Source organism: Zootoca vivipara, chromosome 17 (assembly GCF_963506605.1).
Source record: "Zootoca vivipara chromosome 17, rZooViv1.1, whole genome shotgun sequence".
In the NCBI taxonomy this organism is placed as follows: Eukaryota; Metazoa; Chordata; class Lepidosauria; order Squamata; family Lacertidae; genus Zootoca; species Zootoca vivipara.
Genome location: NC_083292.1, coordinates 5,711,985 through 5,735,506, shown reverse-complemented (window position 1 = coordinate 5,735,506; position 23,522 = coordinate 5,711,985). Strand labels below are relative to the sequence as shown.

At 46.7% G+C, this 23,522-nt stretch overlaps 1 protein-coding gene across 1 annotated transcript in view; it reads right to left on the bottom strand.

The window, feature by feature from the left end:
* The window catches only part of TMEM132B (transmembrane protein 132B), a 380,819-nt gene that overhangs the window by 56,108 nt on the left and 301,189 nt on the right, over positions 1-23,522 (bottom strand). The window contains exon 5 of the mRNA XM_035099220.2: positions 8,249-8,392. Within this exon, the coding sequence (XP_034955111.1) occupies positions 8,249-8,392 (144 nt within the window). The remainder of the gene's footprint in view (positions 1-8,248; positions 8,393-23,522) is intronic.

Below are 23,522 nucleotides of genomic sequence, written 5' to 3'. Positions count from 1 at the left end.
AGAACCTGGAGTTCTGGAGAACTGCCAGGGTGCTCAACCAGCGGCAGATACGGTGGGCAGAGTTCTTCTCGAACTTCAACTTCTCCATCCACTACATCCCGGGAGAGCAGAATGTCAGGGCGGATGCCCTCTCCCGCAAGCCAGAGTACATGGAGGAGGAGTTGCCACCGGCACCCAGGCATATTTTCCCCCCATCAGCATGGTCCTGCGGAGCAACAGTGGTGAGCGAGGCAGAACTCACAGCACTGACGGCAGCAGATGAGTTTGCCTCCCGCATCTTCAGAGAACTGAGGGGGGGGGAGCAGGCCAAAGACTTTGAGGAAAGGAGGGGTTTGCTTTTTTACAAGGGAGCCCTGTACCTGCCAACCAAACAGCTGAGAGGTAAGGCCCTCAAGCAGATGCACGACAACCCAACGGCGGGTCATTTTGGAAGGGACAAAACCACTCACCTAGTCATGAGACACTTCTGGTGGCCAGGGGTGCGGGAGGATGTTCGGGATTATGTAAGGGGATGTGACACCTGCCAGCGAGCAAAGGTGGTCAGAGCGCCACCAGCTGGTTTGCTGGAGCCCTTAGCCACACCGCACAGGCCGTGGGAAGTAGTGTCCATGGACTTCATCACAGACCTGCCGTCGTCCAGGGGCAAGACCGCAGTGTTGGTGGTGGTGGACCTCATGTCCAAAATGTGCCATTTTATACCGTGTGCCAGGGCGGTCTCGGCAGAAGAGACGGCCAAACTGTTTGTTGACCACGTATTCAGACTGCATGGATTGCCTTTAAGGGTTATTTCGGATCGTGGCCGCCAATTTGTTTCCAGGTTCTGGAGGCGGCTCATGAACCTCCTGCAGGTGGAGGTCAGCTTGTCGACGGCTAGGCACCCGCAAACCAATGGACAGGCGGAGCGGGTCAACGCCATTCTGCAGCAGTACCTGAGATGTTACGTCAGCCAGAGGCAAACGGACTGGGTGGATCGCCTGCCACTGGCAGAATTTGCCTACAACAATGCGGTGCACGTCTCCACAGGGGTGTCGCCCTTTAAGGCCAACTACGGGCGCGACCTCAGATCTTTCCCGGAGAGGGAGGGGGAGGAGGAGGAAGAGGGCCCACAGGCAGAGGATTGGGCAGAGGACCTGGAGACGGTGCACCAGCAGCTCAGAGAACACTTGGAGAGGGCCAAGGAAGCGTACAAGAAGGGGGCAGATCGCCACAGGCGACCGGGAGAGGTCATCAGGGTGGGGGACAAGGTTTGGTTATCCTCGGAAGGTCTTCCCACCAGGGGGCGATGCAAGAAGTTAGCACCCAGGAGGCTGGGCCCCTTCACGGTCACGCAACAGGTCAACCCGGTAGCCTTCAGGCTAGCACTGCCGGAGGACATGAGAGTGCACCCAGTGTTTCATAGATCGCTGCTGTCGCCGTACAGGGAAAGTACCAGGTTCAGGGACAGCGATCAGCCTCCAGAGGGAGGGGGGGAGACGGGAGACGCCCGACAGCTCAATGAGGCAACTGAGATTTTAGACTCAAGGAGAGGGGTGAGAGGACTGGAGTACCTGATAGCATGGGAGGACACTCCGCCGTCCCACAATGAGTGGATACCGGCCACAGAAGTACCTGAGGAATTTTTAGTGGAAGAGTTCCACGCCCTGTTCCCCCACAGGCCCAAGCCCTGGCACATGGAAAGGGAGGGAGAGGGGGAGGGGCAGGAGGAAGGGATAGCAGGCAGCAGCTCTCCATGGAGATGGGAAGCGGAATTTGAGGACACGGAAGAAGAGGTGTGGGTTTCACCGAGGTCAACGACGTCAGAGGCAGGAGAGGACTGGCAGAACATTTTTACTCCCACCAGCTCTGACGCCACTGACTTCTTGGGATTCCCGTCTTCTCAGGGGGAAGGAGAAAGATCGCAGGATTGGGGGGGACATTTTTACACCCACAGGCTCGGATGCCACAGACTTCTTGGGGTTTCACTCGTCCCCAGCAAGCGGAGAGCCACTAGGAAGGGGGGGAGAGGAGCCTGGGAGGGGGATGGATGTGAGGGACGAGGGATACAGGGAAGTCCCTCCCATCTTAAGTTCCAGCCCATCCCCAAGCGCGGGAGAGAGTAAGGAGAGCTCTGCCTCCAGCGGAGAGTCAGGAAGTGGTGTCCGAGGCTCAGGCAAGGTTGTGGAGCCCAGGCCGCAGGTGGGACAGGAAGTAGGACGCACAGGGGGGAGGCCAATTCCCCCAACTCCCGAATTGCGACGCAAACGTAGGGGGAAGAGGTTGGGTCTGCCAAAGCTGTGGTGCTGGAAGAAAACGCGCCAATCGCCATTCGGGAGTTCAGACACCTCACCTTAAGGATGCATTTTTACTGCTCTGAACACTGTAAATAATCAGCACTTAATAAAAACCTTAAAAGACCATGCTGGAGTCGTTACTCTAGAGTAGCCATACCAGGCCCTCTGACAATTCCCATCTTCCCCGACCACTGGTTCTGTTAGCTAGGGATCATGGGAGTTGTAGGCCAAAACATCTGGAGGGCCACAGTTTGGGGATGCCTGATCTAAAGGACTATCTCTGATGGTGGGAGGGCAAGGGAAAGTTTGGGATTCAGCTCTTTCTGAGCATCTAGAACAACACAAAAGGGTTGTTAGAACTAAACTATCATTTTAATAAGAGATGGTCCCTGAATATCAATTATGTAAATAGATGTGGACTTAATGTAGGACCATCACCCCTCCAACACTCATGGCTCCTTATGATGGAGAGGCTATGTCATGGACAGCTGAAGTCCATGCAATGATTTAGTTATTTGACAGTGTCGCTGCTCAAATTTTCTTTTTATATGTGACTAATAAGCACTGTAACACTCCTCGGGTTTTGTTGAAATTGGTCGATGTTATTTTACTGATTAATAAAATATTCTATAAAAGATAAAAGAAACAAGAGAGGATCCAGTGGCCTTTTTGGTTTTCTAGCTGGGTGGTAGAATTATCACAGCACAGCCCTGGAGGCTGGAGGTTTTAAATTCTCTTACACTATGTGGATTAAGGAAGCTACAAATCTTTCTGCTCATCACTTTTCTAGTGCTGCTGGGATCAGCAGGATCCCAGGTGTGCAGCAGAGGAAGTGAGGAAACGGGACTAAAAAGGATAGAGATGGAACTGACGGCAGGAGAAGCTGTAACTTATGCCTCCTCTACTCCTTCAGAGGATTTGCATGTATCATTCAACTCTTGGGTTGGGGCATTGTTTAGGGGGGTTGGGGGGTTGTTGCTGTTACGTTATGTCATGTTTTGTTATGTCTGTAATTATATATTGCTTAATGTGTTGTACACGGGTGGCGCTGTGGGTTAAACCACAGAACCTAGGACTTGCCGATCAGAAGGTCGGCAGTTCGAATCCCTGTGATGGGGTGAGCTCCCGTTGTTCAGTCCCAGCTCCTGCCCACCTAGCAGTTTGAAAGCACCTCAAAGTACAAGTAGATAAATAGGTACCACTCCAGTGGGAAGGTAAGCAGTGTTTCCATGCGCTGCTCTGGTTTGCCAGAAGCGGCTTTGTCATGCTGGCCACATGACCTGGAAGCTGTATGCCGGCTCCCTCGGCCAATAATGCAAGACGAGCGCCGCAACCCCAGAGTCTGTCACGACTAGACCTAATGGTCAGGGGTCCCTTTACCTTTTAAGCCGCCTTGAGCATGGTTATAACTTTGGAAGGCAGCATTCAAATAAAATGATTGATTGATTGATCCCCAAAAGAGCTCTGTGTTCTTCAAAAGCTTGCTAGCTTATAAACCCAATTGGCCCAATATGAGATCTCACCTTAGCTACTTTGTGTTGTGGAATGTACCTTTTAACGGCAGAGTTTTGAAATGCAGCACCTCCCACATACTACAAAGATATTAATGTTCCTGGGCACCTAATCCCTTTTAATGACATTTCCCCAGCCAGTTCCTCAGTAACACCTAAATACCTCAGCAAAAAAATTAAAAAAAAATGTTGGAAACTCAATTAACACCAAGATAAGTCTACAAAAGCTATCTTAACACATCTCTGTGTGGCGTAATGAAGTGAAGAGAGGAGGGGGAGGAAATAAGAGACGGCAAGGAACAAATGGGTGATTTAAAACTTCAAGGGTTTACAAGAGTTACAATTTATCGTGGAGTGATAAACAAGAAAGTCCCTCATCAGATAAGAACTGCAGCAGAGTTATGTGGCCATGAAAAGAGAAGTTTGGGCTGTCACTCAAGTTTAAAGGAATCTTAGTCAGATTGTGGGAGTCTGAATCAGCTAATCCTGTAATCAGTCAATTAATTGATTACATCTGCACAAATTTCCATTATTAAGGAAAATAAGAGTTCTAAAGTTGGGGGGGGGAGGAAGTATATTTTCTTTGTTTTTAGATGTCTGTGTGTATCACAGCAGGCATTATCTTAGAACAGACATTTCTTTCTGAGAGAGTGAGACCGAGGAGGAGAGACTGAGTCAACCGCTTCTAGTTAGGATGGCTAAACACAGTATGTTTCTGAATACCAGTTTCTGGAAACCACAGCAGGAGAGAGCATGGTGGCACTCAGATCCTGCTTGTTCACATGAGCATCCGGTTGACTAGATAGATCATTGGCCTGATCTCACATTCTTGTTTTCTTATGAGAGTGAGTGAGAGAGGAGATGAGAAAGAGCCTCTTCTAGGATGTCCATAGCTGCCAAGTTTTCCCTTTTCTCGCGAGGAAGCCTATTCAGCATAAGGGGAAATCCCTTTAAAAAAGGGATAACTTGGCAGCTATGAGGATGTCATCAGACTTAACAAAACAAAACAAAAAAAAGCCCATAGCTATATTTTTTCATGGCTCATTGGTACCTGCCAAAATTATTATTTCCTGATTAAAACAGCAAAACGAGAAGTTGAGGGGATGGTCTGGTGCCAACTCCAGGGGGCCCTGGGAGACCAGGCACCCACAAAGCTTTTGCTGTGGCTGTTCAGCCTCTGCTGTTTTAATGTTTCTGCTCTTACATTTTACGAGTGGGATGAAATGATTTCTTTATTCTTCAAATCCATCAAAACCGTCTGAACTGATTAATCTAATTTTCTCATCAACTAAACATTGCAACCATAGCTTTTAGGATGTTTACTCTCCAGGAAGTCATGAGAGTCACAAGAAAAGCGAGGCATTTGTGTGCAAGCCGAAGAAGATACTGTATAGTGAAGGGAAATGCCTTATGTCAAGTCAAACAACTGCTTTGCTGAGTTCACTCTTCCTTGCACAAGGGGTGGCTAACATTTTACCCACCAGATTTTACTGGGCTCCCAACTCCCATCACCCCTGGCCACTGGCAAGAAGCAAAGCAACAAGGGTGATTCTCTCTTTTCATCTTTCGGTGGCAGTGATCTTACAATATTTCTTTACTCTATCTCTTCTGATCCAGGGTATTCTCAAAATCAGTGGCAGGGATCAGAAGCACTAGGTGACCTTTTCAATGTTCTTTGGGAAGGCAGGGGAAACACATCACTTAATCACACCTTTAGCCTGACTGTGTACACAGAAATGATGGTTTAACTGTCTCAGGAATGCACGGTCTGCAGAAGGTTGGCACACAAGCACCTCCTTATGATGGGGTGGAACAGTAGCTGCCACAGATATAGTGAGTCAGGCTGCTGGTCCATCTAGCTCAGTAATATCTACTCCACAGGTCATCACCAACCAGTTGGGACCCACAGGTGGGTCGCAAGGCCATCCCAGGTGGGTCGCAGGCAAAGCTGTGGCCATAATGTGGGTCTCTAGCTAAGGTTCACCAGACCCTGTCTGGACTAGAACACTTTTTCTGATGAAACACCCATTTTATCCATTTCGTGAGTGCTGCAATGTGGCATGGGCCTTCTTCAATCATTTGTCCCACTTTCCTGTAGTGAGGGAGCTCTATATGGAGCATTCTTTTCATTCTCTAGTCTATTTCTATGGCTTCCTAAACTTCTCCTGGCATGGAATTTTGCTGAGGAAGTGTCACTTGCAGTGGGGTAGCTTGGTTGCCATCAGGGAAGAAGTGATGGCAGGAGTCACTCATAATTTAGCGAAAGTGGCATGCAGGCAGAGTTAACCCCTTGAACAGCTTGGGAGACATCTCCTAATGCCAGCAGGTGACACAGGTAAGGATTCTCGAGGAATTAAGCCCTTGCCAATTCCAATACAAAGCAGAGCTGAGCCAAAATTTCTAGGAAGGGACCCATCCACACCTGCAAAAAAGTCTGACATTGTTGGACTACAACTTTAATTATCCCTGATCATTGGCCATGCTAGCTGGGATGGTGGGAGGTGAAGTTTTGCAATATCTGGAGGTCCACTGGTTCCTCTGTCTCTGCCTTAGAAGCTACAATAAGAAGAGAGGGAGACTTTTTCTCCCCCCCCCCATTTCTTGGCAACAAAATTTTATCTGTTTTTAAACAAATACAAGAACCATTAAACACTTCTCTAGCAGTACATCTAATGGTGTTTCTTTTATCCATTGACTCTAGACATAAATTTACACATTCAACACACTAACATATTACTTAACATAATCTCCCCACTGCGAGTATTGAGTGGTTGGTATAACAAGGTTTTGATTTGGGCCATTAACATCATTAAAGAAAGGGGACTACATTTCTTGGAAGGTGTCTCTACCGTATTCACTATGTCTTTGCAATGGTAAGAAGCTTGGACATATCTGTATCCCAAATATGTCCTATTTTCCCGTATTTCACTCAATAAAAGTTAAGATCACATTTCTTAGCTGCCAAATTCAAAGTTGCAAAATGACTTGGAGAATTTGCTGAACTTTCTTCCCTCCCCCATTCTTTCATTCTACTTGATAATGAACTCACTCAAAGTCTTTAAAAGTAAGGTGAGAAGGTGAGTTTCGGGGTCTGGCATAAAAGCCAGAGCTGTCTATTTGGGAATGAATAATAGGCCAGCCCTAATATTTCCCAGCCCACTTAAGATTCCCCCATTAATGATTCTCTGACAAAGCCTCTGCTACCTTTGAAGCCATTACCAGTCATATGTCAACTCAAAATAAAAGGTTAGACTGATGAGCATGAAATACAAAGAGGCAAGACTTGGAGGTTCAAACAGAAATCCACAGGGGACATATATGCCAGCTTGCAAATCATTAGCAGCATGAAATCCAGAAGGAAATGTCTCCTTCCAGAAGCTGCAAGAGTATTTAAAATAATTCTAGAGGAAAGTTGGGCAACCTGTGGCCCTCCAGATGCTGCTTGACTCCAACTCCCATAATCTCTAACCATTGGCCTTGCTAGCTGAGGCTGGTGGGAGTTCTGTGGCACCTGGAGGTCCACAGTTTCCCCATCCATGCTCTGCAGCCCTGACTAGTTTTTCCACACATGGTCCTGGTCTGCACATGCAAGTGAATGTGCTGTGAGTGTGACAGTAGAGTCTTGAAAAGATTTCAGGTGGATGCTCGCATTTTGAATGTTCTCCTGCAAGAAAAATCCCCCTGCAATTAAAAAATGAACACAGGGGGAGGAGGCTAGGTTACAAACTTTACCTTTGATGTGCTAGCTTTTTGCACCCACATTTTTTTTACATGATGGTGCTTTCCAAAAGCTGAATCCCACAGTCTGCATCACGACTTTCACTTTCCAATTTTCTTCTCCAACTGACACTGAACGCTAAACGAAGACAGAGCATGCTCAGTCCCTGGGCTTGTAGAAAGGTCATATTTCTGCAAACATCAGGGTATGCTGATACTACCCTCTTGTTTCTCAGAGACCCCATTGCTGTTGGCACTCACCACTTGAGTTCATTGTTAGGAGTGATGATGGATAGGTGAATTCATGGAGTAAAATACCATCAATGAATAAAGGACCTCTATTTTCAGCCCTGAGTGCTCACTGGAAGGACAGATCGTGAAGCTGAGGCTCCAATACTTTGGCCACCTCATGAGAAGAGAAGACTCCCTGGAAAGTCTCTGATGTTGGGAAAGATTGAGGGCACAAGGAGAAGGGGACGACAGAGGACGAGATGGTTGGACAGTGTTCTCGAAATTACAAACATGAGTCTGACCAAACTCCGGGAGGCAGTGGAAGACAGGAGTGCCTGGCGTGCTGTGGTCCATGGGGTCACGAAGAGTCGGACACGACTAAACGACTAAACAACAAGAACATTTTCAGAGGCAGTGTTATCTCTCTGAATACAAGATATATGAGAAGGCCACCTTGGTCAGGCTCTTATTGTGACCACCTCAAAGGCATCTGTTTAGAACTGGGGTGCACTTCCTTACCTTTATGACGTCTTCATCAGCCGATTTGCATTCGGTGGAACCAGACACATCTCTCACCGATCCATCTTCTTCAACAGCAACCACCTTTACTGGGACAGACACCGGCTTCCCCGTCAGGATGGCTGTGTTAAGGACTTCTGTGTCCTGCAGAAGCACAAAGCACATAAAGAGAGCACCGTTAAAATCAACCTAACAACTTCACCCAGCTGAAGATTTGTTGCCAGAATTTCATCAAGGTACTCCTTGGTAACCCCATCTTGTCTCCATCATGATCTGAGCAAGTTCCAACAGCTCAGCACCACTCCCTTAACTCACAGTGGGAGTTGCTGCACAGTAGGCAGTAAGGGACATGTGTGGCACTGTGGTCTAAACCCCTGAGCCTCTTGGGCTTGCTGATCAGAAGGTCGGCGGTTCGAATCCCCGCAGCGGGGTGAGCTCCCGTTGCTCAATCCTGCCCACCTAGCAGTTTGAAAGCATGCCAAAAGTGCAAGTAGATAAATAGGTACTGCTACGGCGGCAAGGTAAACGGCGTTTCCGTGCGCTGCTCTGGTTTCGGTGTTCCATTGCGCCAGAAGCAGCTTAGTCATGCTGGCCACATGACCCAGAAAAACTGTCTGCGGGCAAATGCCGGTTCCCTCGGCCTGCAAAGCAAGATGAGTGCCGCAGCCCCAGAGTTGTCTGTGACTGGACTTAACTGTCAGGAGTCCTTTACCTTTTTATCTTTTTAGACAGATGCTGGGGGGGGGCAACATAATGCTACTGATCATAGTAGAACTTGGGATCATACCATGAAGAAGAATGGTGGGATATTCAGCACAGACAAAAAGGAGGACTTTTTCACACATCCCATTCTCTGTATCAATGGTCTGACCATAGCTGCCAAGTTTTCCCTTTTCTCGCGAGGAAGCCTATTCAGCATAAGGGAAAATCCCTTAAAAAGGGGGATAACTTGGCAGCTATGGGTCTGACTCAGCATCATAGCTGCCAAGTTTTCCCTTTTCTCGCGAGGAAGCCTATTCAGCATAAGGGAAAATCCCTTAAAAAAGGGGATAACTTGGCAGCTATGGGTCTGACTCAGCATCATAGCTGCCAAGTTTTCCCTTTTCTTGCGAGGAAGCCTATTCAGCATAAGGGAAAATCCCTTAAAAAAGGGATAACTTGGCAGCTATGCTCAGCATAAGGCAAGGCTTGATATTCCTGTGATGGAGTTCCTCAGCTGTTCCCTGTTATGCTGCAGCACCACCACTACAGGTGGCCAGTGGCGGTACTGCAGCTACCAACTCAGCAGAGATCTTGTGTCACAAGGGGGTAATAGAAAAGGGTGCATTGAGCCCCATAAAACAATGATTTCAGCCTGGAGCTTCAGCATGAGCAAACTGACTATTGGCCTCAAACTAAAAAAATTCTCAGGTTGCCATCCCTGCCTGCTTGCTTTTCTCCAACTCCCCAGTTCTGATTCTGTCATGTTAATACAGCGTCTTCCTTGTTCCCTTCAAGCTATCATCCTCTTTGATTTCCAAATTTGCCTAAGCAGATAGGACTATAAAGCAATTCTCTTCTCCACAGGCATAATGGCCTGGTAAGCAAAGCCTTCATTTTCCTTGTCGGATTGCTGTGGCACCAACAGCACTGAAATGGAAAATGCTAATTTTAGCAAGTATCCACACACACCCAAACCCCACCTGGAGATATCCTAGAGGCCACTGAGCCATATTCATCTCCTCTTTCTTCTCAGATGTAGCGCACTAATGAGTCCATTAATGCAAAGTTCGCCAACAAGTCACCATGGATGCTGTTTGATTAATTACTTTAGCCATGCCACAACTGCGCTGACGGGGGGCTTGCAAAGTAGCAGCACAAATTGAAGGGAGAGGCTCTCCAAAGGCACTTCAAATAAGCCACGTGCCCCAGAAAAGCAAAAATTGCAAAATAAGACTGGATATTTTGATGGTGGCACTGTTGGCATCTAATCTTGTGAACCTCCTTTCTCTCATACTGTTGAGCTTCAAACATCCCCCTCTCCAATTAGTTAGTTAGTCCTCACTTACATACCTCAATACTATATTTTTGAAAGAAAAATTGGGGTGGGTAGTGAAATATACTCGGAGTCGAGAGTGAATTTCATGCTCTTTATTCAGCTCTTATTCATCAAGGAGAAGAAGAATGCCCTTTCCCCCAAACCATCTGCTTATATACATTATTTACACAATGGGCTTTGCGTGATTGGCTACTTCAGGGCTACACCTGTGGGCCAATCAGTTTGTGGATTGACTTCTGCCAGCAGCCTGATTGGCTGCTCCTGCAGGCCAATCAGGTTGCGGATTCACTTCTGCCAGCCGCCTGATTGGCTGCTCCTGCAGGCCAATCAGGTTGCGGATTCACTTCCACTTGGAGTTGGATTGGGTGGCTCCTGCGGACCAATCAGAGTGCTGATTCTGGATCCTATTGTTCTATGATTCAGCTCAGTACATAACAGGTAGGTTGGAGTGAGCAGGAGCAGCAGCCCCTATTACTTACGTAAGAACCTAAGAAGAGCCCTGCTGGATCAGACCAGTGGCCCATCTAGTCCAGGATTCTATCCTTGCAGTGCCCAAGCAGATGCCCAATGGAAGCCCTGAATGCAACAGCACTCTGCCCTCTTGCCATTTCCAGTAACTGGTATTCAGAAGGATTCTGCTTCCAACAATATATATGTATGTATGTATTTGTAGTCATTTTTATCAACCCTTCTCTTCAGGCAAAAAAAAAAAGGCTCTCGGTGTAACTAATATCAGGGAGAAGACCATTCCTGCTCTCAGGTTAACCATCTAGGACAGGGGTGGCCAACTCCCAAGAGACTGCGATCTACTTGCAGAGTTAAAAACTGGCAGTGATCTACCCCTTTGGGGGGGGGGGTTCAGGTGAAAGTTGTTGAGCTTTTTTGGGGAAGGAAAGCCCTGTTTTTGGGTTCAGGGTGAAGTTGTTGAGCTTTTTAGGGAGGAAGAAGGCCCGTTTTTGGGGGGTTCAGGGCAAAAATGTTGAGATTTTTTGGCAACCCAAAGTTGTTGAGCTTCTTTGGGGGGAGCCAGTGATCTGCCAGTGATCTACCACAGACATCCAGTGATCTACCAGTAGATCACGATCTACCTGTTGGACATGCCTGATCTAGGAGACACAACACAAAAGGAAAAGAGGGGAGAGGCAAGCTCAGGTCTTAACTACAGAGATCTTGCAGTGGGAAAAGAATGGGGGGAAAACTGGAGAGGAGCCAACAGGTCTTTGGGGAAAGCTCAAGGAGAAGGCTTGCAGGACACCCTCCCTGTACTTTCTCTTTCACACACACAACCTGATGTAATGGGTGCTGCAGGGGACTGTTAAGTAAGCAGCCCCACGCAGCTAGTCTTTGGAGATTTATATCCTGCTTTTGGATTGAATGATCCTCAAATCAAATTGGAACAATCTCCGCCCCCCACACCCTTGTAGTGTGATAGAGCCTCTTGCTTGCTTAGATGAAGAATGGAGAGATGAACTGCTGTGTGTAGAAACATCTGGCATGGGCGGGGCTGGAATGTAGCTCTGGAAAGGAGTCTATAAGTTAGTCTATTCCAGGGGTCCCCAAACTAAGGCCCAGGGGCCGGCCAGATGCGGCCCAATCACATTCTAAATCCGGCCCGCGGACGGTCCAGGAATCTGCATGTTTTTACATGAGTAGAATGTGTCCTTTTATTAAAATGCATCTCTGAGTAATTTGCGAGGCCTGCCTGGTGTTTTTACATGAGTAGAATGTGTGCTTTTATTTAAAATGCATCTCTGGGTTATTTGTGGGGCCTGCCTAGTGTTTTTACATGAGTAGAATGTGTGCTTTTATTTAAAATGCATCTCTGGGTTATTTGTGGGGCATAGGAATTTGTTCATTTATTTATTTATTTTCAAAATATAGTCCGGCCCCCCACAAGGTCTGAGTGACAGTGGACCGCCCCCCTGCTGAAAAAGTTTGCTGACCCCTGGTCTATTCATTGTTAAAACTCCATCTGCATTGGGGGGGGGGTTTCATCTGGCTCCACCCACCAATGGCATGCAGCCCTCTGAAGGCTTGCTTGTTTATTTCATAAACTATGCACACCACTTGATCGTAACAAAAAAAAAAAAACCCTCAAAGCAGTTTGCAGGAACCCCTGTTGGTTTCCCATAAAGGAATGCAGCCCGCAGCCTGGAAAAGGTTCCCTGCCCTGCCTCCGACAGGAAATCCATGGCAGCCTACTAACAATCAGCAAAAATGTTGTAAGTTCCTCATAGCCCACAGGATAGTGTGTGAGAGAAACCGATCCATCAAAGAAGCAATTAAACGAGCTGAGGCTCTGCTGCCATCCTCGCAGCATCAGTACCCCAAATATTTTTTGTGACATTGAGAAAGTAGAACGTCACATGCTTTCAAATGACTTCAGCTTGTGGGGAGGAAAAAGAGATTGTTCTGCATTGAAAAAACCAAACAAAAAACCAGCTGCCTCTCTAAGACGTGTGGGAGGCAGAAATTCAACAGCTTTTCTCGACAAGGAGCCGCAGTGATGGGCACCAATTTGCCTACCCTGTGTGCAGTTTCTTCCTGATGTGCGGCTATTAAACGCTCTGCTGAAAAGAGAGGGGGGGGCTACCTAGGCTGGATCAGGGAGAGGCTGTAGCACAGCTGCAGAGAAGGCCCCAGATTCAATTCCTGCTATCTCCAATTAGAAGGATCTGGCATCAGATGCCGGGGGGGGGGCCCTCTGGCTGAAACCTTGAAGGCCACTGCCAATCAGCCTAAATGAATGGGGAATTCACACGCAGAGCACCACAGAGGACTTGGCATTTGTCCACCAAAGAGTTTCCCAGGGGCAATGTGGTATGCGAAAGAATGGGCTATGGATTTAAGGATCTGGAAATTTTAGGGAAAGGTGTGGAGTCAAATATTTCAGGAATGAAGAACTGAAGGAGAACTTGCTGGATCATAGAATCGTAGAACTGTAGAGTTGGAAAGGACCACAAGAGTCATCTAGTCCAACCCCCTGCAATGCAGGAATATTTTGTCCAATGTCAAACTCAAAGCCATCACTGACCCTGAGATTAAGAGTCTCATGCTTTCCCATCAGAGGCCAGCTTCCTGTTCTCACACTGGCCAACCAGATGCTAGTTGGAATCCTGCAAGCCGGGCACAAGGGAACATACCTGCCAAGTCTCTGGCAGAAAAATACGGGTCAGCAGCAGCAGCGGCACCGGAAGTTGTCCAGCGGCCATCTTGGGGGTGGCCATGTGGCCACCTCCAAGATGGCCACCGCCATGTGGCCACCCCTAAGATGGCTGCCGGGCATGCGTAGAAGCTATTTCTGGTGCCAGCGACAGCCATTTTCTGGTGCCCATAGATGGGCAAACCGCCACCAGAAAAATGGCTGCTGGCAGGAGCGGATTTAAGGGAGATTTACGGGAGAGGAGCTCAAACGGGAGACCGCCGGGAAATGGTAAGGAAAAACCAGGGGTTTTCCGGGGAATACGGGGTACTTGGCAGCTATGCAAGGGAAGTAGTGCTTTCCCCACTTGTGATTCTCTGAAACTGGCATCCAGAGGCACACTGCTCAGACAGTGGAGATAGAACATAGTGATCATGGCCAAAGCTGCCTCCCAGGCCACACCCCTCACCCGTCTTCCTTTGCATTCTCCTCCTCCTCCTTTGGTGTAGCAAGGCCAAGCAAAGGCCCTACCCCAGCCACCTACTGGCCCCAGTCTGATGACATTTCAATCACAGCCTTCCCTGGAGCCTCACAGACTGTCAGACTGCCGATGCCAAACCCCAGGGAGTCTATTCCTGGAGTCTTATCCTGTGTGACTTGGGATGTGTCTCTGAACTCCAAACATGCATCTTGCTTGCCTGGATGCAGGTCAGCAAGGGGTGGATGAGATTGTAGAAACTACCCACCTGCATGGAGGTGAAAACCCACATTAGTTGCTCTGCCCGCTTCTGCCTCTGGCCCGGTCCGCTCCTGCTGCATATGGCCCCTGGAAGGTTGCTCAGAAGAGAATGTGGCCCTTGAAAAATGTTCTCCATCCCCCAAGCAGACAATACTGGGGTGGGTGGACAAAGTCTGTCCAGCAGCATCCTACATTCCTGCATCTCATGGATCCTGTGCATCCTTTCACATATGTTCCACTGCAGCTAAGTGGTTTAAGGAGCACTGCCTGTGTTCCAATTACTATTAGATTATCATGCCTAGAAGCACTTAAAACCATGCACTCAATTCCTTTCCTTTCTCCCCCCTCCCCTAAGCAGAGCCATTCGCCTTCACCCTTCTACAGAGACATGTGGCTTAGCTTTCAGTTTCCAAGGTATTTAAACATCTGGCTAAGAGCTGACAGTAAACAGGGGACAAATGGTGTGAAATAAAAAGCTACAGGATGGCAACGTGTCTATATTTTATTTTATTTTTACCCTGCACTCCAGATGACATAAACCAGATGCTTTATGCTCCCCCCCCAATCTGCTTTATGTTCATTGATGATTATGGGGTTTATTTCTACCCAGCTGTCATCCAGTGCAGAGGGACAGGACAAAGATTGACTAAAACAGAAAATTAAAATAAGAGGAAACACAGAATACAAAATAGGATACACGGCTATTTATTTATTAAGGTCATAGCTCATGGGTGACTTGAAGGATTAATCACCACAAGAAAGGTGGCTTTGCATTTTCATAAAGTATTTAATACACTCCATAGAGATTCTCATTATCCACAGGGGGACATGGTATTTGCCCACCTGAGAAGTGATGAGAAGGGAAAGGAAGGCTCACCCACCCAATATGCAGAAGTTGGGGGATTGTGGCATTTGAACATTATGGAGAAAGTTACAGGTAGGTAGCCGTGTTGGTCTGAGTCAAAACAAAATAAAAAAAATTCCTTCAGTAGCACCTTAAAGACCAACTAAGTTTTTATTTTGGTATGAGCTTTCGTGTGCATGCACACTTCTTCAGATACATATAAATCTGACATCAGGAACCACAAGACAGAGAAACCAGTAGGAGAACACTTCAATCTCCCAGGACATTCTATACAAGATCTCAAAGCAGCTGTTTTATAACAGAAAAATTTCAGAAACAAACTGGAAAGAGAAGTTGCTGAATTGCAACTCATTAACAAGCTTAAAACCATGGAGCCACCTGGAATGAACAGAGACATAGGATTCTTATCTCATTATACATGATCAAGCTTTCCTTAGCACCTCAGCCCTTGCTCCCCCCCGCAAGACCAATTGCAGTCATCAGCAGTCGTTAACAGCCATCTACAGGTTTACCACTCCCATCAGCCCATCACCCATTCCCATCACCCCCTCCCCCCACCCTCTGAATATACATAAGGGGCTGGTGACTTCTGTTTCAGTGTATCTGATGAAGTGTGCATGCACATGAAAGCTCATACCAAAATAAAAACTTAGTTGGTCTTTAAGGTGCTACTGAAGGAATTTTTTTTATTATGGAGAAAGGTTTGGGGTGAAATCTTTTGGGCACTGAGAACAGAAAAAGAGCTTGCTGGACTGAGCAAAGGACTATCAGAGCCCAGTATCCTGTTCTCACAGTGGCCAACCAAATATCCATGGGAAACCCACATGGATGACCTGAGCACAAGAGCCCTCTCCCCTCCTGTGGTTTCAAGCAACTGGCAATCAGAAGCCTACTGACTATGCAGCCATCATGGCTCATAGCCATAAATAGCCTTCTCCTCCACAAATTTCTCTAACTAACTAATCCTCCTTTAAAACCATCCAAACGGATGACAATCACCATAACTTGTGGGAGGAAATTCCATAGCTTTAACTGTCTGCTGTGTTCAAAAGTATTTTCTTTCGTCTGCATAAGAACGGAATTCAAAATGTCTGTTGAAGTAACGCACGGCACTGAGGTGAATCCAGAGGGGGGGGGGGAGTGAAAAGCAGCTCATTCTGCCTAGAGATTTGGGAGAAAATTTGTCTGGGTCACTTTTTTCTTTCTTTTTAGAATGAATTGCTTTCCATGAAATTTGTTGAAGTGATTAACAATAAAAAGTATCATAAAAACATCCATAAAAAACATTAGGAATGAAAACACATATAAAAACAAAATCAAATCCAATACAGATGCAGATTGAGATAATGATTTCCGCTAAAATGGCTTGTTGAAAATGGAAGGTCCTTAATAGCTGCTGAAAAAACAGACGGTGCCCGTCTGCTATACAACAGGAGAGAATTCCAAAGGTTAGATCAGGCATCCCCAACCTGCGGCCCTACAGATGTTTTTGGCCTACAACTCCCATGATCCCTAGCTATCAGGACCAGTGGTCAGGGATGGTGGGAATTGTAGTCCAAAACATCTGGAGGGCCGAAGGTTGGGGAGGCCTGGGTTAGATGCTGCCACACCAAAGGCCTGATTCTGCATTGTATGGAACAGCTCCCCACCCCCTTCTGCCCCCAAGGAGGTGGTATCTGCAAGAATGTCTCTCCTGCAGAGCACAACAAACCACTGGCTATATAAAGGGTGAGGCAATCCTGGACCAACTTATACCATCAGTTCGCTCCAGACCAGAAGTACAGTGGTACCTCTACTTACGAATTTAATGCGTTCCGAACACACATTTGTAAGTCAAAAAAAATTGTAAGTCGAATCCCATAGGAATGCATTGGGAGAAAAAAATCGTAAATCGAAGCAACCTTATCTAAAAATTCGTAAGTAGAAAAAATCTAAACAGCATCCAAGATGGCGGACGGAGCTCCATTCGTAAGTAGAAACATTCGTAAGTAGAGTTATTCGTAAGTAGAGGTAACACTGTAACACTCAGATCCCTGTCTCTCTGGGAGCCTAGCCTCTTCTTGAATCCAGCCTCACAGTGAGCTATCCATGGTCCTGATCTTTGGGGTATTTTAATGTCAACCTGCCTCATTAGCGCATCTTGAACACAGCTATCCTTTGAAATGTGCACTTCTACAAATTCTGCAATAGTTCCCCAACTCCCAAAACAAAACAAAATGTATACAAAAATGGGAGTATGTATTTACTTGCTGATGTTGACAAGAGTATATAAAAAGAGCCTGCTAGAATTAGGCCAGTGGCCCATCTAGTCCAGCATCCTGTTCTGCCATTGGACAACCAGGTGCCTTTGGGAAGTCCACAAGGAGCTAATAATCCTTTAATACCAAAGTATATGACCGGCTTAAAAAGAAAGCAAAAATTACAATCACTAAAATAATAATAAAGTTTTTTCATAATCTGCACATACCAGCAGCATGGTTGTTCCCTGAAGGCTTGTCACTAACATTTATAATGTGTCATGAACCACAGATTGTTGACACATGTCACAAATCCACAGCGAGTGTGTGTTCTATAACATTGGTGCCACTATAACAAACGTGTTCTTCTGAGTATGTACAGGAACATGTGGAACCACCAGTAGGACCTCTTCAGATGATCTCAAATAACCAGAAAGGTTGATTAGAGGAAAGTGTGGACAAAAATGCATGGTGTTAGGTGAAACTGCTTTTAAAAAATGCATAATTAGGTCAAATTGTGTTCAAAAATGGGGGTTTTATTGGGAGAAATGTGCATACAAATTGTCCTGCAGGTTCTAAGGAAGAACGACAGGTATGGGAATTACTGAGGTGGTGGGTAGAAATGTTATGACTGTGGTGGGCCAAATGTTTACAATCTTTCCCTTCCCTTTTTCACAACAGGAGAAATTTGGATAGAATGTCTTTTATATGCTAGATTCTTGTGTCCTGTCACCTAAGTAGGCTGTAGATTGCCTTTTTTAAAGAAATGGAAGAGAGCTCCTCAACCACCACCACCCAAAAGGGGGGGGGGGGACACCGCAAGAAAATGCTGTGATGCTGAAACTCAGTCAATGTGAAGACTTTACACAATGTTGTTCTGGTCAGATTATATTCAATAGAGTGATCTGCACTAGAATCAATAGGACATTCTGGAGGGTTTTGATTTGCAACCCTGCTCTTAGGAAAAATTAACAGATGAGTGAGCAGTTGTGTCCCTGTGCAAGCTTGCCATACTTGGTGATCAAACATAAAATGACTAGAGGAGACAAAAAGTAGAGATATGCATCCATGTATTTTGAAGTGGGGAATGATATCCTGTTCCAACATGGCAGGCAACCTGTGGGCTGCTGGAAAAGAGGAGTATGAGGCTGCAAGAATCAGGAATGGAAAACAATGCTGGTTTGGCTCAGATACTTCAGGACCTGAGACAGTTCCCAAACGCAGGAGTCATTGAAGCTCAAAGTGGAACCCAATGACTATCAGAATTTAAACATTCCAATGCAGGTGTAGGAGGTTTAATGGGGTGGCTTTCTCACATGGATGTGAGCACTGTGCCACCACTAAATGTTCGTGAAATTGTCCCTTTTGTATTTTCCACCAGAGAACTGCTAAAGAGAAAAATTTCTTTTGTGGTTGATGGGCAGTTTCAGACTCATCTCCTGAAAACTCTGACATCACTTTTACCACTAACTCCAAGGAGTCTACAGGTGTCCAAAACCCCATGAAAAGTACCCTCTGCTCTTATTAAATGAAATTATGGGTGCAGACAAGCAGATTCTGTTCAGCTTATCCAGGATGAGAAGAAAAGACTCTGCTTGTATGGAATATTCAGGAAACACTGTATGTACGGAACTCCACCCATACTTTCAGAGTGACTTGATCTTGACCCTGTAGGTTTCAGGACCCAGAGGTGAGGCAGAAAGCAAAGTAATCTTGTTTCAACCCTCAGAGGCCATCACATTTTAAGTACAAAGTGCACTTTGAACATGAAATTCTCTCCAGTAAAGTGAATCATAGAAGAATCATAGAATAGAAGAATCATAGAATCATAGAGTTGGTAGAGACCACAAGGGCCATCCAGTCCCACCCCCTGCCAAGCAGGAAACACCATCAAAGCACTCCTGACATATGGCCGTCAAGCCTCCACTTAAAGTGGGAGAAGGCAACTCAAGTTGTAGCCGCCATTCCAGAATAATAATTATCTTTGTGTTTATTCCTAATGCTTCCTCTGAACTTGACTGCATTAGCACTTCAGCTGGGCTCTTCTTAATTACAACTGTAACCTGCTAATAGTGTTTCTTTGTTGTCTGAGGGAATCTACTTCTTATTCAGCCTTGGCTAAATTAAAATTTAATACAACATCAGGTCGCAACAGAACTAGGAAGCAAATGACAGCTGTTTAATTAAAACCTAAAGCTGATTAGATGGCACCACCGAGAGGAATACTCCAGAGGAAGAGTTGAAGGCTACAGAAACTCGCGGCAGGGGATAATGGCTCTATTTAAGTCCCCATGTATGGCCAGAGACAAAACTATTATCAAATGGCTGAGATGGTCAATTGGGGGCAGAAGGTCTACCAAAAGCTTGTTGAGAATCCAGTTCAAATTGTGATCGCCTTTCCCATTCTCCATTAACAAGCTGGAAGCCTCAGCCAAGAGTTGGGATTATCGGCAACAACTAAATGGGACATTAATGAAGCTACTTTATTAAATCAGTGAGTGTGGCAGGAAGCCCAAGTAATTAGGGTTTATAGAGTGTTACCAAATGAGGTGGACTGAGCCACACTGACAAAGAGGCATGGAGAAATAGCTCCTTCTCAAAGCAAACTTTTCCTGGCACATAATATCCTATAATCTTGTGGAGCAGGGCCATGGCTCAGTGACAGACCACACAAGGAAGGTCTCATCCTCAATCCTCAGCATCTCTAGGTAGGGTTACAAAAGGCTCCTGCCTGAAATTCTGAAGAGTGGCTGCCAGTCAGGGCACAGAGGTCACAGCTTCTCCATCGCTGCTGAAGACATTACTAAGCCAAATGGACCAATGTTCTGGCTCCCCAAAAGCTTGTTTCTTATGTTCCTATTTAATTCAGAACTTTATTCAGAACCATGAGGACTAGAACCTAGCTTAATTTGGGGAAAAACAGCCACAGAGGGACTCTACTTATAAGGATGTCCTCTCTATCTGGCCCTTGGGACACTCTACAGCCCTTGTCCCTCCTGGCTGGCAATGTGTCATTGAACCAGGATTATGTCTCTTCCTTTCCTAGGTGGAGAGAGAGTGTGTAGAAACCTCTGGATTTTGCACGGCTTGAATATAACTTACTGTACAAAGGTAAGATTCACATCAGTTGCTACATGCAATTTTGTCTCTGGCCTTTCCCACCATTGGCATGCAGTACCTGGAAGATCACCCAAGAGGCTATGCAGCCCTCAGTTCACCACCCCTGGAACAAGGCAGTAGAGGATGCTATAATATCTTGGTCACTCTTGTTACTGGTTGTGTGCCAACAAGCAGTGACAGCACAGCAAGGAGGACTAATGACTGACCCTGTAGGTCCTGGGGGTTGACAATGGGCCCCCTAAAGGGCTGTCGACTTTCACCGTTGCCCAGTTAAGCCTATTTCTGACACAGACCCCAGATACTGAACAAGGATATCAGCAGATTGTTATATTCACACTACCTGTCTCGAAGGATTCTAGTATACTTAGCTACCCCATGGACCAAATGGACTCTTGGTTTGGCCATTCATTAGTTGTTCCATCCAACAGCACACCAAAGTCTACTGATGCAAGCACTGCTTCTGCCTGCTGAGATGGATGCCCAAGACAGGGTTTTTTACATTCCATGTTAAGAGGTTAATGCAAACACACTGTGGTCCAGCCAACCCCGCAGAAAACACTCTGTCATAAATTAGGAAGAAAAGTGAGAGGCCACCTTACACAGCTGACAAATGCTACAGCTAAATGCCTTTTGGCATTTACTTGGAACAACTGTCATTGCCAAAGAAGGCACTGAGCCAATCCATTTGTCTGCAGAAGAGAGTCCCTTTATTGTTATTCCTCTGCCTTGCTCCTGCCCTGATGGCCCACCTTTCGAAAATCTATATACCGTATATAAAAATGTCCTCCAAGTTTGTTAAAACGCGGCATTCTCCCAAACCGCTTGCCCGATCACGGTCAAATTTGGCCACAACGTCACATGGGTATAGGTGAGTGTTTCCATGCACATAGATTGGCCACATGTCACACCTGTGCCACGGAAACCAGGTAAAACCCACTGGTTTGGAACCCTGAAATCAGAGAGCCGGGGAAGCTGGGAAATAGAAGGCTGAACAGGTTGCAACACAGCGCCCTCTAGCGGCGGCTACACTGGTACTACAGCTAGGAAACCTCGGCCCTCTAACAGAGGCTACACTGGTACTGCAGCTACTAGGCCGAATAGAGGCTCGTCTTTACAGACTAGGCCGAGTGGAGGTGGGGACTCGCCTGGGTGCGGGTTGGGGGCAGGAGGGGACGGGATAGGTCATGGATCGGGATAGGGTGGGGGGAATCACAGGGATGAGCCTGGCCAGCTAGTAATTCTATAAAAACAGTGATGGGGCAACCTTTAGCCTTCTAGATGTTGGTGGGCTTTGACTCCCATCAGCCCCAGACAGCATGGTCAATAGCCAGAGGTGATACAATGTGAAGTCCAGCTCCACCTGGAGGGCCACAAGCGGTGGTACTGGTGCTCATTGAGAGGCCAACCATAGGTGGAGCCTGAGCCAATGACAGCCAAAGCCACCTAATTCTAGTTTTGGCCACACCCTCCTTCCTGCTGAGTTCTGCAATGGGCAACAACACTGAGACTAAGGAGGAAGGGAAGCTGATAGTCAGGGCCACCTTTTAGACTTGTAAGTAAGAAGGCAGACACATGGGAGTTGGTTGAACACAGACTCAGGTTGATGGGGCAGTACCCCACCTGCCCTAACAGGCAACCCTCCATTGGCCACTGGTTCCGCAGTCCACCTGCTGAAATAGCGGGTGGAACGGGAAACTTCCAGAAGTCACAGGCCAGCCTTTCTAAAGGCAAGTCCTTAAAATGAAATTATAGTGGAGGACTGTGTTCATCCCTTCTTTTTCTGTATCAGTTATTCACTGCTTTATTCCTTGCTCTGATCAAAGGGCAAGGCAGTATACATCTGATAAGTGAGCTTAATATCTAAATTAGATGCTTTGCTACAATGATTACAAGCCCCCATAATTTCTCTAACACACTTTCTCTTCCTGCTTGGATGGAATGGTATTTCCAGGATTTCAAATACATATTAATGAATGGCAATCGCGAGGAAAGCTATGTTTATTTTCTGCTGCGCAGGCCACGGTGACTCAGATGGGATTTTTCTTTTAAGAAGGGGTGGAGGAATCTTGCCATTTTGGCCTCTGTGCTCAAGACAATTTACTTTGGAGGGCCGCCAAGGAACAGTTTGAAGGTTGCAACTTCCATCGCCAATAACCGCGGAAATGTTTAAGTGAGATGAGGCATTTATAAAGCATGAAGCACTACTTCCGAAACGGCAATGAGAGGCGGAATCATCGACTTAATTGCCATACATTCACACTTGACATTGCCTATGGAGGGGGTGAGAAATCAACCGGGGGGGGGCATGAGTCAGTCAATGGCAGCACATCAGTACCAAACATTGACATAAGAGCCTTGCTGGGTCAGGCCAGAGATCCACCCACTCCAACATCCTGTTCTCACTGTCGTCAACCAGATGCTGATGGCAAGCCCGCAGGCAAGGTCTGAGTGCACTTGTCCCCATTTGTGATTCCCAGCAACAGGGGTTCCGCCTGCTTCCAAAGATGGAGGTAGAACATAGGCTTCATGGGTAGTAGCCATTGAGAGCGCTATTGTAAGGGGGTGGGATTACAGAGAACCCCCCCCCCCTTCATCAGAAGCAGCCCGTCTCCAAGAAGTCATGAGAGCGAGGGGTCTGAAGAGGTGAGTCAGGAAGCGGAGAAGGAGTGCCAGGGCTCTGGCAGCACTAGAGAGCCCCTGCTCCATAGGCAGGAAGAGAGAGAGGCAGAAAGAGTGGGCAGGAGTAGGGCAGACAGAAGACCAGTACCTCCGACGCCAGAACTGAGAAAGAGAAGGAAAGGGAGGCACTTCTCAGTTCCGAGGCTTTTATGCTGGTCAAAAACGAGGAAGAGTTTAGTGCAGGAATCTGACTCGAGCGGGTAGACATGAAATGAGCAATCCGTTACACTGTAAATAATGTGCACCAATAAAAACGTCTGAAAGACAAGCATGTGGACGGTCGTTACTCAAGAGTAGTCACAACAAACCCTGACACCTATCCTCCATTCATATGTCGAATCCTCATTTAAAGGCACCCATCTGGAAATCTAGCATTTCAGTGATGCAGTTGTCTTTACAGCACCCTGAGCTCCCTTCTAGTTGCTGTGCCATGCCATCTCTTAACATACCTCCA